We start from the raw sequence: 23,148 nt of genomic DNA, 5'->3' as shown, positions 1-23,148 counted from the left end.
TATTTATTTTCTTTAGATGATTGGTAAAGAGGAAGAGGAATTTTAATTTCTTTATTCCAATCCTTAGTTTTCTTCCTTCTCTCCCTTCCAGAGTGTAGCAGCTCTTAGGTTGTAAGAGAAGTTAGTCACATTTGCAAGTCTGTATGCATGAATTGGTACTCAAGACATGTATGCTAGAATGACAGACAATGGGCTCCAGACAGATCTTGTTTTAAAGCATGACACCAGAATTAGATCTAAAAAAAAAGATGGATAAGACTAGAAATGAGACTTGATGTAACTGTCCAGAAAACTTGATTATGTCTTTTCTAATTTTTGTTATAAAAGAGATTATTGGAGTGATTGTCCCTCTGAACCCATATAAACAAAACTTGATGAGATAGTAATTAATAATAATAAGTCAAAAGGGACATTATGTTACATGTTTTCTTGCTTTTAAGCTTACTTAGATGAGTTTCTAATACAATAACCTTGGTGAGATTTATTTAGGCATTTGGGTACTTTCAAGTTGCAAATTACCATCTTTCATGCCATAGCTGATATGTTTTGTGACTGTCTATTCTTTCCTTCTTCCTTTCCTTGTCCCCACACCCCTTTCTCTCTCCCTTCCTCCCTGTTTCTTCCCTCTTTCCCCCCTGCAATATTCAATGATGCCCTTTCAGTTTGGCAGGAGCTGCCAGGGTTTAGGCACAGTCTTTGAGAACTAAGGGCTATTTTTTATACACCATAATGAAGTAGGACAATAAATAATGATTAAGCGTCTATTATTTGATAAGGTCTCACAGTAAGCATTCAGGAAATGAAGGGAAAAAAATTAGGTTCCAGGAATTCTATTATTAGGATTACAACCTATATGCAGTTAAGGTAGTGAATATGGGGGCCAATGGGAGGATTTAGATGAGGTATTCTAGTAATTTTTGAGGATGGAAAGAGCTCTTTGAGCAAGGGTCAGGGGGTAAATAAGGGAAAGCTCCTTGGACTAGTGGAACTTAGTGGAATCTTTAAGAATAACAAGAATTCTGAAAGAGAGAATATGTGTGTAGTTAGGTACCTTTATGAATACATAGAGGCAGAAACATATAGTAGTTCATTTTGGCTAGAACAAAGAGGACAGTGAAGGGGGTGATGGGAAATGATTCTGGAAAGGTGAATTGGAGACAGATTGGGAAAAGAGGATCTTAAACATCAGGCTCTGGTATTTCTATTTGTCCTAGAGACAATAATGTGCCAGTGTTAGCTTTTGAAAAGGGAAATGGGATGATACAAACTAGCCCTTAGGAAGACACATTTAAAAAACTGAAGCTACCAGTCAATATAATTCTACATTTACAATGTGCAGAATTAATGCTCTTGACTCAGGATAATTCAATAAAGGCATGTCCAGGAACCATCAATTAGGAAACATTTATTAAGTGCCTCCTGTATGCCAGGCACCGTGCTAGGTGCTGGGGACACAAAGACAAAAAAATGTCAGCTACAGCACACAGAGAAATCCATGCTGAGACACATTCCATGCAGTGCCTTTGGGGTTACCAGAGATTGGGGTTTATAGGCTCCTCGAGGGCACCCACTTGCGCTGATAGTACCCCACCTTGGAGGAGGGAGAGGAGCAGGAGGACCTTGTAGTTGCTGAGTTATCCATGGCTTTTCCTCCTGTTTATGCACCTGCCTGCTGGATTCACACTTTTTACCTACAAATCCTGATTTACAGACACATCTTCCAGTCCTGTCGCAGTGAGGTGACACAGAGCCAAGAGGGTTGCAGTCACAAAACACACAGAATTGCTTCTCTGAGTCCCACTGCAACTGGGGCTTGCAGAGCCAAAGGCAAAAGAGAATGTGAAACACAGAGCATAAGACAGTATTCAAAAGTGTAAATTTAATGATATTCCCAGACATTCCTAAAGGAAGGACATTGACACTAGAGAAGGAGTAGCTTCTACTGAATGTGTGTATATGAATACAAAAATATACATGTGTATGTGTGAGTGTGTGTTCATAGCACATATTTTTGGACAAAACTGGTGATTTTGCTGAAGTAGGTGAGTTCCTCTAGTGAGGAAACCTTCCTTCACAAATGCAGTGTCACAGCTGCTCTGAAAATAATAGCTTTGTAGAGATTCACAGGACCCTGAAAAGTGACTCTTTCTTTCTTTCTTTCTTTCTTTCTTTCTTTCTTTCTTCCTTTCTTTCTTCCTTTCTTCCTTTCTTTTGTTTTTACCTTTCCTCCCCACCACCTCTTTTTCTTCTCTCTCTCTCCCTCTCTTTCTTTTTCCTTTCTTTTTCCCTTCCTTTCTCCCTTCCTCCTTCCTTCCTCCCTCCCTCCCTCTATTTCTTCTTTCCTTCCCCCCCTCTGTTGCTTTCCTTTTCTTCTAAAATGTCCTTTACTTCTGTCTTAGAATCAATACTAAGCTCTAAGACAAGAATGGCAAGGGCTATGCAATTAGGGTTAAGTGACTTAATCAGGGCAACAAAATTAGAAAGTGGCTTAGACAAGATTTGAACTCAGGACCTCCAGGTTCTAGACCTGGCCACCTATCTACTGAGCCTAGTGTTCTTAAGGACTAATTATTGTCCTGTGAAAATAACCTGATTGGAACAGAGCTAATGCCAAAATAGGTTTTATGTTCCAAGTAAACAGTTTTGGGCAGTTGGCTAATATGGCCTGCTAATGAGACCACAGTTAATGCTATGTTCTTTTTATCTCTTGGTTACAGAGATCAGTACAATCTTTGACTACCTGCTTTGTAAGTGAATGAGATCAGCCCTTAAGAGTGAGGTGGACCCACATGTAGGGATCAGGGCAAAGCTCCATCTCGGGGAAATTCTCCAAATGTGTACTCTACTGATTGTGATAAGATTGGTAATTTCTTATTCACATGTGATTGACAGTGACTTATTATCAAATATTTCACTTTTGAAAGATGATTCTCTTTTGAAAATAAATTTTAATAAATTGTAAAGCTGTTATCAAGTTCAAACAGTAGCTAGTACTGTGTTTAAAATAAAAAAATGAGATATTTTGTTAAAATCAAAAGCTATTTAACTGTGCTAGGCATAAAAGGATAACAAAGTGTTTTACTTTGCACTGAATAAGATCCTCTCTGAGCTTTGCCTGTGGTAAGAATTTCCTCAAAGAGCTGGAAAATTGCTCATACTAAATATGAATGGTTTATATTTTTTGCTCCAGGGACATCTGAATTATAGCAAATATTATACATTTCTATTGCCAAAGAAGAATATGCTGATTGCCAAATGTTAATTTGCTATACAATTTTGCTGATGATTCAAATTATTTCATTGACTTTCTATATGTTCATAACTAATCCCTAATTCCCCTTTGAATATATATTTTTCTTTTCTTTTGGCCTGCATGGATGAAGTAGAGAACTATCAGTGTGGAAAATGCCTCTACCAATGCAAATCAGGAATTTATAGTCTCAGAAAGGAGTCTGGGGTAATCAGAAATTAACTGATTTACCAATATCACATAGCTAAGATGTGTCTGAAGCAGGCCTTGACTCCAGGACTTCCCGATTCCAATACTATCCATATTATTTTATTCTATATTTAGAAATTTAAAAAAGACCAATAATACCTACTATTTAAATACATCAAATTTCAAATGTGTTTCTGAAGGCTCTTTATGGATTTTGAGATGAAGAAAAAAGACTAGGAAAGCTTATCTCTTACCTGACACTCATCACATCGAAGTCCTTGAACATTGGGTCTACATTCACATTGTCCCGTCTTTGTATGACAAATTTCTGAGAATGAGCCATTGAGGTTACAGCGACATGCTACAAAGGGAAAAAGAAATTCCTTGTTTAGACCACCCAGGATGAGGGTTTCCCTACCAACTTGACTTCCCCTCAGCGTCTCCCTCAATCTCTTGACGTCCTATACACCACTGGAATAGCCAGGTGGGAGGAAGACCAACCACAACTAGGGTCACCCTCTCCCCCTTTGCCTTTTTCTTCATCCCAGAAAGTTGGTTGGGATGGTAGTTAACAATTTCCATTCTTTATGATAAGATGGAGTATCACTAGACCTACCATCTTCCCTGGCACTCCCTCCTAAAATTCTAAAGGCTTAGGGGTAGCTAGATAGCACAGTGGATAGAGTGCCAGACCTGGAGTGTGGAAGACTGGGGTTCAAAAATGGTCTCAGACACTTCCTAGCTATGTCACCTGGGCAAGTCACTTAACCCCAGTTGCCTAACATTATTGCTGTTCTGCCTTAGAATTGAGATGAAACAAAGAAAGTAAGATAAAAAAAATATTCCGTCTTCCCCAAATAGGATGAGAATTCTTTGGGAACATGGACTATCTCATTTTTTTCTATTTGTATTTCTGGCACTTTGCTAAGAGTTTCATTCATTAGCTTATGACAACTCCACAACGGCCTCTAAATGTTTCAGTGAAAAGAAGAGTCAATTGTAGAGGCAAACTTCAATGTTATCTTATTTTAAGAAATTACCACAACTACCCCAGCCTGCAACAACCACCACCATGGTCAGTCAGCAACCATGGAGGCAAGACTAGTTCTTTCAACTTAAGATAGCAATCTCGGTGGTTAGAAGGGAGGGATATGCTCAAAACATTAGCCTTTACTTCAGCTCTGGGAATATTGACCATTGAGAAAATTATGGGCTTAGTAGAACTGAAGAAATTTAGAATTGCCAGGCAACTTAGAGGTCATCAAGTCCAAAATTTGGAATGTTACATGCATTGTGAAAAAATACATCTCTATTGAGTAATTTTGGTTTTGTGGAAAGTACTAGAATTGAAAAAAATAATAGTAATAATAATGATGATAAAAACTAGCATTTATATATAACATTTAAAGGTTTGCAAAGTGCTTTACCTACATGAGCTTATTTGAGAAATCTGAGATTGAATCTCAGATATGAGACCTCACCTGAATAAGTCATTTTAGTCTCAGAACCTATTTTCTCCTCTATAAAATTAGGCTAACATTATCCACCTGCCTCATATATAAAATTGTATTTTGTATATTTATAGACTGTAAAGATAACAAAGGAGCAAAGCAGTTTGAAAATATGAAAGCATCAACATTAATTATTATTAATAAAATATATTTATTGCTTGACCAACAATATTGATTGCTAATCCCCACAAGTTCACCATACTCTTTTACCTCGTTGGTTTTTCTATTGAAACAGTAAAGTATGGCTTTTTTCAAGGAATTTCCCTTTTTCTAAATCATACCCACCTAGTTCAAAAGCGCTATGAAGAATTCCTTGATTTTCCAGCAAGACATCACCTCTCCCTCCTTTGAATTCCCATGTGGCTTTTTTGTGCTACTTTGAGTTATAATTTTATGCAAATACCATCTATTTTCTATTTTTTTTAGCTACTTTAAGGTCAAACAGCTTTGTATCTTCCTTAGTGCCCTCCACAGTGACTTATTTAGGGTGTCCCCAAAGTGCAATTTTAAAGATGAATGCTTTAGTTAATTTAAACTAATATATATATATATATACATATATATATAACATATATAAAGCTTAAAACTTAAAATTATTAAAATATTTTATAGTAAATTAAAATTTACTGAGACTTTCAGGGCACCTTGTATTTAGGGAAGTATTAGGGTGGTACAAATATCAAATTGAGGTGATAAATTGAAGTGCCAGTTTTACATGCAGGTGGAGATGCCCAAAGATTCCTTGGAAGCATGGGACTGAAACTCAAGGAAGAGATTTAGACTTGATAAAGCATTGGAAATAGGAGCTAGATATATGATGTCACTACGATATCAAACACTCAGATGAGGAAATTCCCTTTATCAAAGCATATTGGCATCTTCTCTGCAATCTAAAGCCTTTAAGAGTTGCCTGAAATATTGAGAAGTGAGCCTGGAGTCAAGAAGATCTGAGCTTCCCTCAAAAAAAAATCTACCCTCAAATATAAATTAGCTGTGGACTCTGGGCCAGTCACTTAGCCCCTATTTGCCTCACTACTTCATGTGTAATATGAGGACACATTGGAGAAAAAATGGCAAACTACTCTTGTATCTTTGCCAAGAAAACTCCATCAACTTTGTCCATGGGAGGATGTAGAGTCAGATACAACTGAACAATAACAAAGTTGTGCTAAGCTAAGAACATGATAACAAAAACCAAAAAAATGGATAAAAACGGTCCATGTCCTTAAGGAACTTCTATTTTAAGCAAGTAAATAATTTATAAAATATTCCAGGATTAGAAAAATACATCTGGGCAACTGTCCCACTCACCATTTTTATCCTAAGGACTTTCTAATGCCATGTCTTTCCATGGCATATGTAATTCTCTGGAACAGGGAGTAATATTTTTTTCTTAAACTTTCTTTGTACATGGCCACATATGACAGTACAAAGGAAGACACAGGCAAAGGGATTTTACTATCAGAGAGAAAAGGTAAAAACCTTCTCTGATCTCCCCATCTTTCTTCCTCAGAGTGTTTCCTCCCCATCTTAAATTTTGTCAAAGCATTTTCACAGGATCTCCCTTGGCTCATCATATCCTACTTTATATTCTACTTGACTTCAGTCCCCAAGGTCAGTGGGGTAGAAGATATGGTGAAATCCAGCCCTACCAAAAGTTAATATTTGCCTCAAACAACTTTTGCCTTTTACTCTGGATTTGAACATTGGTCTTTGAGATAATTATGGGCTTAGTAGAATGACAGTATTCTAGAGCTATCAGGGAATTGAGAGGCCACCATGTCCAATCCTCTTAATTTTACAGATGATGAAACCATGGATTAGAGAAAGATTAAGTGATTTCCTCCAGGTAGTACTACAAATTCATAAAAGAGGTGGGATTAGAACCCACTTCTCCTAAGTACTAGTTTGGTGTACCATACTGAAATTCTGGCAGAGAAAGATTTTTCTCCTGGCAGTGACCTACATTGCATGATTGTATTTTATTCACTTCTATTAAACATTTTGCTATTAATCTGACTTACCATTAGTATTATCACAAATCCCTACAATGAATTCCCCTTGCCTTATTTCCCATAAATTTGATGTGATATTTAAACTAATTACTTCCTTCTAGTTAATTTAGAATGGTCTTTGAAATATAAAATAGCAATTTATTCCAGATGCTCTAGATGAAAGTCATCAAACTTTTGAAATCAGATATGTTAGAGAGACGTTGTTTATAAAGTTTACTGATGAATGAGAATCAAGAATGTTAAAGTAAAAGTTAAATACAATGGAATAAATCTCATAGTTTTTACTCTTAATTATTAAGTCTGAATTTATTCTTACATATGTGCTTATTTGTTCACTATATTTGGAAATTAGAGTTATTTTTAACTCTATTTTTTGTGTAAGTTTCTTAATTCCACTGGTACAATATCTCTAAAAATACTTAAAACAGAAAAATCAGTGGAAAGTAACGTTAGAACCTCAGGTCTGTTTTTCTCTCACATTAGATAATATAAAATGATTTTTGTTAGATAAACATGGTGATTCATGTATAGCATTTTGGAAAGTGCTAAAAGCAATGAAAACTGTTTTTTTTCTTTTAAAAGTAGTAAAAAGTTAAAAAAAAAGTACAGAGTATTTTTTTAAATGAAAGGAAATGTTAGATAGCTTGACAAAAATAAACCATAAAACATTAATATAAACATGTGGCTCATTGGTTGCAAAATTTCAGGAAATATTTTTTGGGAAACTGAAATAACCAAATTTTCTCTTGAATTTATGGCAAATGTGAAGGATAGAGCTATGTGTCCTTATATAATATATTACAAATTTGCTATTAAAAGTAAAAATGTATTTGCTATTATCTTCATGTGATATATTAACATTTTATTTTTAAAGGTAAAACTTTGTTTACTTATTTTTCCCCTAATCCTCTTTCCTCATACCAATTCTTCACTATAAAAATATAGTGGCCCATTCAGGAGCAGTAGTTTTCACATCTTTCTAACCCATAACCCTTCTTTAGCTTCATGCTGTTCATTAGACCTTCTCCATAACAAATGGTATGGAAGGTTTTCCTCATTTTTGTTTTTGATTTTAAGATCAGGAGAAACTAAGTTGGAGATGGGGAAAATCTGGTTGTTAAAGAATCAACATGGCTAAAAATCACAAAATGATGACTTACTAAATAAATTTAATTAAAAAAATAAAAAACAAAACAAAATTATGTCATACCAATAACAGTATTCAGCCTGATCAGCTTTTACGATTTCCTAACACCAACTCATCCCTCAAGCCACTCAATTTATTATTATTTTTATATTTTGTCATTATTCAATCCTTGCCAGAAATTTCATTATATTCAGAAGTTGTGTGCATGTGTTTTTTTTTTTTTAATTTGTAATTTTGTCAAGCTGGAAAACTCCCAGTAAACAAAGTCCCTCCACTAGCAAACGTCACCAATTCTTCTGTTACTCATAATCCTAGTTTCCACAGGCACTGAGATTAAGTAACTTGTCCTGGAAAACATAGCTTTTTAGGTTTCAGAAGCAGATTTTGAACTCTGATTTCCAAGGTGATGCCATGGATAGGGAAATCCAATGGGGAAAACCCAAGTTCAAATCTCACCTCAGCCACTAGCTGTGTGACACTGGCTAAGTCAACCTCTGTCTAGCCCAGTTTGCTCATGTATAAAATGGGGATTCTAATAGCCCTTATTTTCCATGGTTGTTGTGAGAATGAAATAAGAGTCGTAACTATTAAGCACATTGTGCTAAATAGAAATGTAAATTATCATCATCCCCAATGACAGACTGAGAGAAAGGGTCGTTTTTTTGCGCTTTTTTTTTTTTTTTTTGGCGGGGGAGGGGCATATTCGTTATTATTGCTTACAACCTGCAAGTGCCGCGTGCTTAGAAACTGGTAACCAAACCACAGTTTCTGTCACGAAAGCCTGCCATTTACCTCTAGAGAAAGCAGCTTTTTTAAAGCTTAGGAGATTCCATTCCTTGCCGGCGCATGGATGCTTAGAGGAGAGTGACCACTAGGTGGCGATATAGCAGCACATTTACAGCCGTTTTCCTATGAGTGCACTCTATGATCCAAATGGAGAATTTGCAAGAATCCTTTCTACGTGATTAATTTGGGGTTGCTTTGGGGACGCTACCATATGCATCTGACTTCTTATTTGGATGACAGCTGTAAATTGACAGTGATTTCATTAAACAATAATGGGTCACTCTAAAAAGGGTGATTGTGTTTATCCAAACACAATCTTGCAAATATTCTAGATTGCTGCTGGGTTCTATACCTCTTGTCACTTTCACATATAAATGACAAAATCGTATTAAAAAGAATTTTTGCTTGTAAAATACATAGATGATTCAGAGAAAGAGGCCAGTATTTGTCAATTAGGACTAAACATGTAAAGAATATGGGCAAAGTCCAACAGCCTTTTGTTTGTAACTCTAAGATATCGGACAAGCTAAGGCATAGGCTTGTTGTTTTAATGAAGAACCTGTGCTTTGCTTAAAAGTGTCGGCTTATTTAAATATTGCCTAGGCATGGGGTCTGGGTGCTGAATTTCAAGGTTATGGAATTCATATTTTTCAAAATTTAGACCATGATCATTTCTTAGCTAGGCGTTCCTGTGGGCAGAGCACTGGGTCTTGAGTCAGGAAGATTAATTTTTCTGAGCTTAAATCTGGCCTCTGCTAGTTACTAGCTATGTGACCCTATACAAGTCATTTAACCATGGTTGTCTATTTCCTCATCTATAAAAATGAGATGGAGAAGGAAATGGCAAACCACTCCATTATCTTTGCCAAGAAAACCTTAAATGGAGTCCCAAAGATTCAGAAAGGACTTGAAAAAATGATTGAACGACAAAATGATTCAATACAATTAATATGTTTTAAGCAAATCCTTATAATTGACAAAAGAACTAAAATTTGAAACTAGCTAAATTCATTTACTAATTATCTTTATTACTAATTCTTTTGGATTTTAGCCCATATTTGTCCCAATAATATTCAAAAGACACATACAAATGCATATCTATTTAAGCATGTTTTAGTTGAGAAGCACAACCCAGGAAGAGAAGAAAAATTACAAAATGAGTTTTCTTTAAGAGTATAACGTTAAGTATATGTATTATATATACAATTTCCTGCTCTTCAGTCTCTACTCAGGAACTCATCAGCTACTTTAAGATATAATACATCAATTCTGTCAGGAGCAACAATGGTTCAGGACTTACGCTGACAGTTCTTTGCATCAACTGCATCTCCAAAATATCCATCAGCACAGCGCTCACAATAGCGTCCTGTTGTACCTGGCTTACATATCAGACAAGAGCCAGACAAGCTGTCACAGCTGCCCGGGATGGAGAAGTCAAGGTTGTCATTGCATTGGCATGGCTGACATGATCCTCCAGGTATAGAAGGTTGTCCAAAATAGCCTTCTGCACACCTAAGGCAAAAGATTCAATCTGTCAGAGTTCTTTGGGACTTGTGAAACCCCATCAGCCAAAGTGTTTACACATTTGTCATGATACTAATCTTCCAAGATAATATGATGCTCTTTCAAGTATTTCTTTCCCCTCCTTCCCCCAAATGCAAGTTTCCTTTATTCTTTTTTATTTTAAAATTTGTAACTGCAGTGTAGATAGCAGATGATATCCTGGCAGCTCCACTGGTAATTAGATTTCAGCAGGGGGAAAAAAAAACCAAACCCTGACACTTGCACTGAAGACGAGACAAAAGCATAATAAGAAATCTGTCTGGTGGTTCTCCAGAGGAATTCAAGTTCAGGCTGGAAAGCCTTTGTATTACAACATATCATATGTAGCTCCTGAACTGGTTGCTTTTCTTTACTAATATATAAGACTCACCTTCTTTTTTCCTAGCATGAACTTGTTATGAGAATTTGGGTTAAAAAATTTAGAAGCAAGGGACAGCTAGCACAATAGATCCCCAGACCTGGATTCCGGAGAACCTGGGTTCAAATGTGGTCTCAGACACTTTCCAGCTGTATAACCCTGGGGAATTGCCACTCTTCTGCCTTACTGTTCTTCCCATTCACCACCCTTCTGTTTTAGAATTGATTCTAAGGCAGAAGGTAAGAGTTAAAAAAAAAAAATATATATATATATATATATATCGCTACCTCTGTGACCCCAGGGAAGTCACTTAGTCCCTATTGCCTAGTCCTTACCACTCTTTTGCCCTGCAACCAATATACAATATTGATTCTAAGATGGGATTTAAAAAAATATTATATATATAATTTATATATACATATACTGAGAGAGACAGATGGAAAGAGATAGAGACAGAGTCTTCTTTCACAACATAATGAATATAGACATAGATACTTTAAAATTATATATATATATATATATATATATATACATACACATATATAACCTATATCATTTTACCTGCTGTCTTGGGGAGTGAGTAGGTCTGGAGGAAGGGAGAGGACATGGATAACAAAAGGTCAGAAAATGATTATTAAAAATTGTATCAACATGTGATTTAAAAAGGTTTAAAAATAGAGGTTTAAAAAACTTCAGGGATTACTTAATATAAAAACTATAACTAGAAATATGCTGGCAATTAAGTGAGAAGGAGATAACGAACACCCATGCATGCAACAGGCATCCCTATGTCAGTGTATCTCCTTTTCTAGGGAATATATTTGTTAAGAGACTCTGCTTTGAATCTATTAGAGATCCTAGTAAAGTGTAGTCCTCTGGGTGCCAGCATATACCTTTAGGTATATTTTAATAATTTAGAAATCCGTATNGGGGCATATTCGTTATTATTGCTTACAACCTGCAAGTGCCGCGTGCTTAGAAACTGGTAACCAAACCACAGTTTCTGTCACGAAAGCCTGCCATTTACCTCTAGAGAAAGCAGCTTTTTTAAAGCTTAGGAGATTCCATTCCTTGCCGGCGCATGGATGCTTAGAGGAGAGTGACCACTAGGTGGCGATATAGCAGCACATTTACAGCCGTTTTCCTATGAGTGCACTCTATGATCCAAATGGAGAATTTGCAAGAATCCTTTCTACGTGATTAATTTGGGGTTGCTTTGGGGACGCTACCATATGCATCTGACTTCTTATTTGGATGACAGCTGTAAATTGACAGTGATTTCATTAAACAATAATGGGTCACTCTAAAAAGGGTGATTGTGTTTATCCAAACACAATCTTGCAAATATTCTAGATTGCTGCTGGGTTCTATACCTCTTGTCACTTTCACATATAAATGACAAAATCGTATTAAAAAGAATTTTTGCTTGTAAAATACATAGATGATTCAGAGAAAGAGGCCAGTATTTGTCAATTAGGACTAAACATGTAAAGAATATGGGCAAAGTCCAACAGCCTTTTGTTTGTAACTCTAAGATATCGGACAAGCTAAGGCATAGGCTTGTTGTTTTAATGAAGAACCTGTGCTTTGCTTAAAAGTGTCGGCTTATTTAAATATTGCCTAGGCATGGGGTCTGGGTGCTGAATTTCAAGGTTATGGAATTCATATTTTTCAAAATTTAGACCATGATCATTTCTTAGCTAGGCGTTCCTGTGGGCAGAGCACTGGGTCTTGAGTCAGGAAGATTAATTTTTCTGAGCTTAAATCTGGCCTCTGCTAGTTACTAGCTATGTGACCCTATACAAGTCATTTAACCATGGTTGTCTATTTCCTCATCTATAAAAATGAGATGGAGAAGGAAATGGCAAACCACTCCATTATCTTTGCCAAGAAAACCTTAAATGGAGTCCCAAAGATTCAGAAAGGACTTGAAAAAATGATTGAACGACAAAATGATTCAATACAATTAATATGTTTTAAGCAAATCCTTATAATTGACAAAAGAACTAAAATTTGAAACTAGCTAAATTCATTTACTAATTATCTTTATTACTAATTCTTTTGGATTTTAGCCCATATTTGTCCCAATAATATTCAAAAGACACATACAAATGCATATCTATTTAAGCATGTTTTAGTTGAGAAGCACAACCCAGGAAGAGAAGAAAAATTACAAAATGAGTTTTCTTTAAGAGTATAACGTTAAGTATATGTATTATATATACAATTTCCTGCTCTTCAGTCTCTACTCAGGAACTCATCAGCTACTTTAAGATATAATACATCAATTCTGTCAGGAGCAACAATGGTTCAGGACTTACGCTGACAGTTCTTTGCATCAACTGCATCTCCAAAATATCCATCAGCACAGCGCTCACAATAGCGTCCTGTTGTACCTGGCTTACATATCAGACAAGAGCCAGACAAGCTGTCACAGCTGCCCGGGATGGAGAAGTCAAGGTTGTCATTGCATTGGCATGGCTGACATGATCCTCCAGGTATAGAAGGTTGTCCAAAATAGCCTTCTGCACACCTAAGGCAAAAGATTCAATCTGTCAGAGTTCTTTGGGACTTGTGAAACCCCATCAGCCAAAGTGTTTACACATTTGTCATGATACTAATCTTCCAAGATAATATGATGCTCTTTCAAGTATTTCTTTCCCCTCCTTCCCCCAAATGCAAGTTTCCTTTATTCTTTTTTATTTTAAAATTTGTAACTGCAGTGTAGATAGCAGATGATATCCTGGCAGCTCCACTGGTAATTAGATTTCAGCAGGGGGAAAAAAAAAACCAAACCCTGACACTTGCACTGAAGACGAGACAAAAGCATAATAAGAAATCTGTCTGGTGGTTCTCCAGAGGAATTCAAGTTCAGGCTGGAAAGCCTTTGTATTACAACATATCATATGTAGCTCCTGAACTGGTTGCTTTTCTTTACTAATATATAAGACTCACCTTCTTTTTTCCTAGCATGAACTTGTTATGAGAATTTGGGTTAAAAAATTTAGAAGCAAGGGACAGCTAGCACAATAGATCCCCAGACCTGGATTCCGGAGAACCTGGGTTCAAATGTGGTCTCAGACACTTTCCAGCTGTATAACCCTGGGGAATTGCCACTCTTCTGCCTTACTGTTCTTCCCATTCACCACCCTTCTGTTTTAGAATTGATTCTAAGGCAGAAGGTAAGAGTTAAAAAAAAAAAATATATATATATATATATATATCGCTACCTCTGTGACCCCAGGGAAGTCACTTAGTCCCTATTGCCTAGTCCTTACCACTCTTTTGCCCTGCAACCAATATACAATATTGATTCTAAGATGGGATTTAAAAAAATATTATATATATAATTTATATATACATATACTGAGAGAGACAGATGGAAAGAGATAGAGACAGAGTCTTCTTTCACAACATAATGAATATAGACATAGATACTTTAAAATTATATATATATATATATATATATATATATATATATACATACACATATATAACCTATATCATTTTACCTGCTGTCTTGGGGAGTGAGTAGGTCTGGAGGAAGGGAGAGGACATGGATAACAAAAGGTCAGAAAATGATTATTAAAAATTGTATCAACATGTGATTTAAAAAGGTTTAAAAATAGAGGTTTAAAAAACTTCAGGGATTACTTAATATAAAAACTATAACTAGAAATATGCTGGCAATTAAGTGAGAAGGAGATAACGAACACCCATGCATGCAACAGGCATCCCTATGTCAGTGTATCTCCTTTTCTAGGGAATATATTTGTTAAGAGACTCTGCTTTGAATCTATTAGAGATCCTAGTAAAGTGTAGTCCTCTGGGTGCCAGCATATACCTTTAGGTATATTTTAATAATTTAGAAATCCGTATGGGTATACTGTAGGCTTTCCTTTTTTTTGTAAAGAGTGTGTTCCACTTGATACGATAATGACTTTTTTATATAATAAAACTTTTTTAAGGCACAGAAACTTTAATAAATTATAGTATTGTATTTTCCTTGATCAAAGCACTCCATAAAATGTACTATTTAATGTGGCAGATTATCAGTATTTATTCAAAAAGTGCTTGAATAGAGAGGACCCATTTATATTCTGGTCTTCTTTCCTTTTCATCACATTTACTCATGAACTTCATACTTGCTCTTGCTCTGATTGAAGGAGAAGAAAAGCCAGAAACAGAAAGAGGAAGTAGATATAATAGAAGACTTTCTGTTTCTGGGCAATACAGATTCCCCTGTCATTTCATGAGTATGCAGAACAGCAAGGGTAAATAATATAGGGAAAAATTATGAAGAAAACAATTCATCCAAGTAATATGCTGTTTTTAAAGACAATTCAGATACATATACAATAGCTACTATTTTGTAAAATTAGAAAGACTCAACTTTCTAGAAAAGAGATAAGTACTTTTTTTTGAGATATTTCAGGTACCTTCTCAGGATAAATTCTTGAAAATTTAAGGAGCACCATGGACAGGAATGACCTAATAATTTGATTTGTACTTACCAACTCTAAAATTAATCGTATTACAAAAGATAAATGCCAAAGAGAAAAAGAAAAGAAAATCCATTTTTTTTTTTGGAAATATTGACAGCCTGTTGCAACCAATGTGTATGTTACTTATTGCTTTTTTTAAAGATGGCTTACATAAACTAAAATGGAGTCTGTAAATTATCATTTTTATTCATGGAAATTTCTTATGCTTAAAGTGTTGTGAGGATCAAACAAAATGATATAATCAGAGTGTTTTGGAGTCTTTGAAGCCTTATGATTGATTGTATGAGTAAAAAAAATGCATCAATTAAATGCTTGCTGTCCACCAAGAACTATCTAAGGCCTGAGGATATAAATATGAAAATGAAGTACTCTGCTCTGGAGGAACTTGAATTTTTAATTGGAGGAGATAATGCATGTTAGAGAGTAGTTGCCCATATCTATATGAGAGAGTTTCAGTCTAGAGAGTCAGAGACAGTGAGTGATAAACACAAAGCAGTGTATCAGACAAATATTCCCAATGCAAGAGGTAGAAGGGGCCAGTTTGTGTGTGTGTGTGTGTGTGTGTGTGTGTGTGTGTGTGTGTGTGTGTGTGCGTGTGTGTGTGTGTGTGTAGGTTTAAATTATTATTGTTATTGTTGTTATCATCCCTTAAGATGGAGGCATTTAATCAAAACACCAAGAAGGTCCACATGAATTGTCACCCACATTTTTCTTGCTTTGTTTGACATTTGGAATTTATCATCACATCCACATAGATTCATATTTCATTTTGTTTACTATAAATAAATGGATTTTGCTCTAGTGGAATAAGAATATATCAAAGATAATTATTAGAGCCAACTAAAACCCATTACTTTCAGTTCACTTCCCTCAAAATGACTTACTGCCCTCTGGAGAGATGACATTATTTAACAAGGTCTGGGAATTCTTCTTAACACAGGTACCAATTAATATAGTGCAAATTTCTTCTACAATAGGAGAAAACTCATTCCAGGGAGAAAATGGCCATAATTAAACAGATTAATATGTAAGTCAGAAGCAGCACCTATGCCTTCCAGAGGGTTTTGTTGTATGACATTTAAGCAAAAATTATGAATAGACATGATAGTTAATTCATATCACACTTCAATGAAAAAAAAACCTGTTCACTACTGCACATTTTAGAAGGCTTTTTATTAGCTGTCTTATAGTATTCTTAGAGTCATACAAAAAATTCCCTATGGAGCAGAAAAATGTTTTATGATCAGTGAACACACTACTGTTGATCATATGTGTTGTCTTAATAAAAGTGCCTATTTATGATGTGTTTGGATTCAATTAATTAATAGCAGTATAAATCAGTCTTTCGGATCTCAGATTTTCCTGCCTTTACCCTCTGAAAGTGATGTCATCAGGAATTCCAAAAGAATTTTTCATTTTCAAGGATGAGCAAGAAAATTCCATCTAAAGTCTAGGATATGGGGCTGGAATTAGACTGAATATTCAATGACCACTAGCTCCTTCCTTATTATTTCCCTCTAATTTAATTGGAAAATATTTGATTATATATGTATATATATAAGTATATATGTATATTTGGAAGAGATTATGTATATTATATTTGGAATAGATAATGCATGTTAGAGAGTAGTTGCCTGCTATGTAAGTGACCATGGACAAGCTGCTTAATCCTGTTTACCTCAGTTTCCTCATTAGCAAAATGGGCTGGCAAAAAGCTCCAATATCTTTGCCAATAAAACCTCAAATAGGGTTATAAAGAGTTGGGCACAGCTGACACCACTAAATACCAAGGACCTTAGTGGCAGATCTTAAAGATTATTTAGCACCATACCTGTGTAATGTGCTGATGATGGCAGCATGGAATCCCTGCAAAATACAGGGTCAGCCTCACCCAGAATTCCAGGGGACTCCCCCTAGAGAACTTTGGGTGAGGCTGACCCTGTATTTTTCAGGGATTCCATGCTACCATCATCTGCACATTATACCTGGTATATAGAAAGTGCTTTAAAAATACTTCTGGGGGCAGCTGGGTGGCTCAGTGGATTGAGATTCAAGCCTAGAGATGGGATATCCTGGGCTCAAATCTGGCTTCAGATACTTCCTAGCTGTTCTGACCCTGGGCAAGTCACTTAACCCCCATTGCCTAACTCTTACTACTCTAGTATCTTGGAACCAATATAATGTATAGATTCTAAGATGGAAGATAAGAGTTTTAAAAAAATAATATTTATTCCTTTCTTTCCTTTGCTTCACTCTTCATTACACAATGAAGAAACAAGCTCAAAGAGGTTACCTGACCTACCAAAGGTCACACAATTATTAGTTAGTGGCACAATTACATTTTCTAACTCATAGCACAGGGTGCTTTCTCATATATCATTCTGTTTCTTCCAATGTCTAAGTAGAAGGAAAAAGCATGAAAATCAAAGAAAGCAGTGCCATTGAAGTCATTGTTGTTACTAATGTGATCTTATCCTCTGCCCTCATTCCTGGCAAAATCATCTGTCAAAAAATGTACAAGCGATGTTGATAGTCCAGAGGCAATTAAATGTTAGCCTCGAGTCTTCTGGTTTCCTAGGCAAAATGAAAAAGCACAGATGTGGGCTCTTCTTTCTGATGGTCTCTATGTACAATGACAAAATTCCTAGAATTATTCTACCTATAACTTTCAGGTAATGCAATTAGCATCCTGTTGCTCTACTCAATGACATAATTCCACTATCTAGGCTACAGTATAAATGGCTGTCACTGATGGCTCAATTCTGGAATGATCTTGCTTCAAAGACTTTGTCTGAAGCCAGAGTTTCTTCTCTACAATGACTCTTGTTTCCTAGCTGCTACCTCTTCCCCTTCCTCTCTGCTACCTTCACTGAGTTCAAGTAAACAATTGACAAAAGAACAAAGTCTTTTTGCTACCTTTGCTTGAGAAAAGCTGTCTTTTTTGCTCACCCAGCCAAGATGGACTTCACCCAAAGTAGCAAATATTAGGAACCAGGGTTTCCCCTGCCTGCAATTCCTCCCGATTTTTGTCAATGGGATTTATTACTATTTTTGAACATTAGTTAATTAGTTTCACCATAATGTTTTTTTTTTAAATTCAAATCAGCATCTCTTTGGGCTTCTATGCATCTCTTCTTCCTATTTCAAAAGCCTGACAAAGTTTCAAAATTTTCTTTCAGAGTTTAGAAATTGTTTCCTCACTGACACAGGGATTAATATAAAAGAGTGAGAAAAGCAAGGAAGGAACTTAGATCATTTAAATGAGAAGATTTAATCACCTCCAAAGACAGATGAGCTATCATTTTCCAATTACTTAAAAAAAAGTGGGTGGGGTAAGGTGGAGGGATCAAGGATTTGATGGAAACTGCTCTTGACATGGCAATTACCTGTTTATTTGTGATGGGGGAAAACACCAATATTCTTCACTTTTTGTTGTTATTGCTCATTTACCTTTTATAGTTATTGACCTACAGTTTCTTCATGTATTTCAATTCAATCAAAATCTAATTCCCTCTAATCCCAGCCTTGTCACTAATTTGTAGATTAAGTCAGATTCCAAAACCACACCTGTTGCTTTAATGGGAAACATCTAGGACCTTGCATCAACGAGTTTTTTTATTGGTGTGCTCTCTGGGTGATTTATTCCGACAAATATTAGCTTCAGGGACCTCAGTTGAAAAAGGGACAACAACTTCCAAGGCAGACAAAAAAAGATAGACAGGAATAGCCCTCAGTAACATTAGTTCTGGTGATGATGGGCAAAAACAGGTGACTAGCTCTCTACTTCCAGTATGCATAGCAAAGAAGCCTATTTCAATTATGATGATCTGGATAGGGTAGTGGCACTTGGTAATTTACCAAAAGCAAGAATATAATTTAAAGACAAATCTTTCGTCACATGATTTTTTCCCTCCATAATGGATTTTAAAAGAAATAAACCACAGAAAATTATATATCTAATTCCTGACTATAAAAATAATGATTACTGAAACTTTTGATAAAAGTATTTTCTACTTTAGAAAACATAAATCAGCTAGAATGAATATATTATCTTGGGAATAATAGGACAACATATAAATCAGGTGGGAAAATTGTATTTTTGACACCATATTAATTTGTAAAATACCCCAGTTAGTAAATCATGGGCCATTTCATGAACTGGGCTCTAAACTTTCAAGTCACATTGTAAGGACAGAAAAACTAATTATGAAAGATAAAAGGTACTGATGGAGGTAGCAAGATGAACCTTAAAATATATTACTTTGTCTTGGAAAATACTTTTTAGATACAATAGGTTAATGCATAACCTTTAAGAAGAAAACATTAATCAAATATTCTTTGAGGGAATAGAGATTTATAGAGCAATTTACAGGACACGAATAAACAATAAAAAATGTACTGCATTTGTTTGACAAGTGTGAGGAGGAACTTAATTTCATTTCATTGAACATTAGTGAAGTTTTTTTTTCCTCTTTTTACTAGGAAGTGCAAAGAATGACAATACAGAGTCCCCAAGATAGACATCACTCTGAAAGACAGTGTGGTGCTTGCTTACCTCTCACAGCGTGGTCCTGCGTACCCGACAGGACATTCATCACATATCAATCCTCGACTCCAGTCTAAGTGGCAGGTTGGACTGAAGCTATGTAGTTGTAGTTGTTGTTGGGTAAAAACAAGGACAAAGAAGAGAGAGAGAGACAAAATCATTAGCGGCAGAGTTTTCATCCCTTTTCCCATGGGACAACAGGGGATGGGCAGGTCATCCTGGGCTCACAGACAGAGATTAGTGTCCAGCCAATAGAGGACAAAATGGGATTGCTATTTCTGCAGACACGAATATAGCACAGTGGAGGGCAGTATCCCTATGACATGTTATTATGTGACTAGACTCAGCTGAGTCTGCGATCACCAATAATAAGAAGGAATGTACAGCTGCCTTTTTGGGGACCCTCAAGACCTGGAAAAACACGAGGCCACAGATTTTTCTCACCAGCTAAATCCCTTTGAACACAAAGCAGTGCAGCTTGATTTATTAGGTATTTTGGAGGACTCCATCTATGTGATATGTGGGGGTAATTGTTTCTTGTGCCAGCACTGTGTGTGTTACCTGTGTATATACTGGTACATATATTCACAAATGCATTCTTACACATGTGCACTGAGTCCTAGGAAATGTTTTAAGAGAGATTACGGAGCCATTTTTGCCTTAACTTTCAATAAATTGAGTATCATAAAGAGAGCTATTAATCTTTTTCCCATTCTTTTTATCCCTTAAATAGATTTATTTTTATTTTTTATGTGACAGCATAATTCAATAATGACTGCATGGCCCAATGGCCTAAAGAAAAGACTTTTAACTCAGAACTAAATCATAATCTTAATATTCCTTTTGATTCTTTGGTTGAACTTAAATGATATCTTTGTTATTTCTGCTCTAATCTCTAATAATACTTAAAATAATTATTTTTAATTTACTCCCAGAGGAATGTTGCCATATTTAAATCACGAAATCATTCTTAACTAAAACAAAATATTGTGTAAAAATTTAAATAATTAGAGTGGAAGCAGATTGATTATTTATAAAAGGTAATTCTGGATTATAAAAAAATCACCAGAATCTGAGAAGAAATAGGGAGAGGTATGCAATATATTAATTGGAATCTGTAAGTGCTACCAAGAAACTACATAGGATTCATTAAAGATATTAAGTGGTAATACTAAAAAAAAAATGCAGATATTTCAATGGACTTACAACCTCATCAGTGGGGATATACACCCTCCAGTGGCATAGCATGCATTCCATCCAAATCTCCTTCTAAACATATGCAAACTGTCATCCCATAAATCCTACACAAGGCACTTTGATTATACTGGTGGTATTTCTCTAGATTTGTAGATGATGACTAAGTACAAGTGAAACATACAGATTTTTTCATTGGTTATCTTTCACTCTTATTATACAATTTACCCATCTCCTTTTCCTACTCACATATTTTCCCAATATTTTACTGCAGTTTACACACACAATTCTTCATTAGAAATATATTGAAGCTTATTTATGACCACCACATGTATTCAGTGACATGGACATTTAATTCTTTGCAACATGTGATATTTCCTGCTTTAGAGTCACATATAGCACTACCGTTGCTATTTAAAAGATGGCCCTTTATTTTAGAGAAGACATTTAGAATTATTAAATGTACTGAAGAATTTCTAAAGATAATTTAGCCATTCATCTTTTCTCATCATTTCTTGTCCCAGTTCATTGACCCTCTACAGGGTTTGTCCAAGATATATGCACCAATGGACCAACCGAATGGGCTGTCCATCAAATTGCTTATCACAGTCTAGACAAAAGGCATTCCTCATTTGCTTGGTTTTCCAGTGTGACTACTTAGGTAAAAATATTGGAATAATTAGGAGCCTCAATCAAGAGCTGCCAGAATGTCCTAGGGTTTGGTACAAGTCAGCAAAATGTCACTTACAAATAAGAACATCTCAGGGACCTGACAATCTATCAGGGATTATTCTTCCATTTCTATTCTGCCATTTGAACATTTTTCATAACAGTGGCAACACTTCTCCTGAGCATGCATTTTCCTGTTTTATTCCTCATTTGATATTTATAAGAGAGTCATTGAACAAATTTATCTCTGTTGTGTCTCCAGGAAGTTTGTATGACTTTAAAATGTACATATGAGACATCTTAAGAGAAGAGCCTTTTAGATGGAGTTTTTGCTCTGTCCAATTAAATAAGTTTTATATTCAAGAAACAAGAAATACAATAGAATATTGCATTCTCTCCACCTTTTAAGTTAGTTGTATGACTATAAAGATGTGGTCTTACATAGTTTATAAAAGGTTGTCTGTTCCCCTTTTCATACCTTCATCAAAGATGACCTCTGAGTATACTTGCAAGATATTTTCAAGTCTTGAGAACTGAAGTCTCAATAGCCTCAAAACTATGTTTATTCCAAGTCCAAACTTTCTCTGGGTATACTCGATTTTTCTAGTTCAATTGCTTTCCCTTTCTTTGCTTTCTTTCCCAGTATTTCTGCTTCTTCATCCAACGTATCAGTGACATTTTTTTATCTCCACTATCGCTGATAGAGAAAATAGTTATAATAATCTTAAAAGATCTATTACATTTTATCCTTTGTGAAGATGCAATCTGGCAAATTCTTCTGGAGGTGTTGTGGTCTCTGTCTACTCAATACCCAGAAAGTAGAGACCCAGAAAACAAAGTTCCAATCACCAAGGATCTTAACACTCCCAATGGTTCAATATTAGAAATAGATATGGTTTTATTCATGGAAATAACAGTAAAGAAGATACACATACTATCTGCTTTCCAGATGCACCCTAAGAACCATAGGAACTTTTCATATGACCTGCCACTGAAACCTCTCTTATTCTTATCTACCACATTAGAATCTGATTTCTTTGACAGGAGAAGACTTGTTTTTTATTGTATCTTTAACATTTAGCACAGTGCTTTGCACATAATAAATGCTTAGTAATTGATTTTTCATTCTTTTATTCAACCTCTATGCAATCTAAAACTCTTTAGGCTCATTTGCCTCTTTCTTGTGGGCTATATCAATCAATAAACATTTATTAATTACCTACTATTTGCTAAGCACTAAGGATCCAAAAGAGGCAAAAGACAGTTCCTTCCCTTAAGGAACCTACTACAATCTGATGGAAAAGACGATATGCAAACGTGTGTGTGTGTGTGTGTGTGTGTGTGTGTGTGTGTGTGAGAGAGAGAGAGAGAGAGAGAGAGAGAGAGAGAGAGAGAGAGAGAGAGAGAGAGAGAGA

At 35.6% G+C, this 23,148-nt stretch overlaps 1 protein-coding gene across 1 annotated transcript in view; it reads right to left on the bottom strand.

Moving 5' to 3' along the window:
* LAMA2 (laminin subunit alpha 2) overlaps nucleotides 1-23,148 on the bottom strand; it is a 625,852-nt gene that overhangs the window by 272,017 nt on the left and 330,687 nt on the right. Inside the window, 3 exon segments of the mRNA XM_044676961.1 lie at nucleotides 3,694-3,800; nucleotides 13,141-13,352; nucleotides 19,880-19,966. Of these exon segments, the coding sequence (XP_044532896.1) occupies nucleotides 3,694-3,800; nucleotides 13,141-13,352; nucleotides 19,880-19,966 (406 nt within the window).

Source organism: Gracilinanus agilis, chromosome 4 (genome assembly GCF_016433145.1).
Source record: "Gracilinanus agilis isolate LMUSP501 chromosome 4, AgileGrace, whole genome shotgun sequence".
Taxonomy (NCBI): domain Eukaryota; kingdom Metazoa; phylum Chordata; class Mammalia; order Didelphimorphia; family Didelphidae; genus Gracilinanus; species Gracilinanus agilis.
The sequence above is the reverse complement of the archived record's forward strand: the minus strand, read 5'-3'. Positions and strand labels throughout refer to the sequence as shown.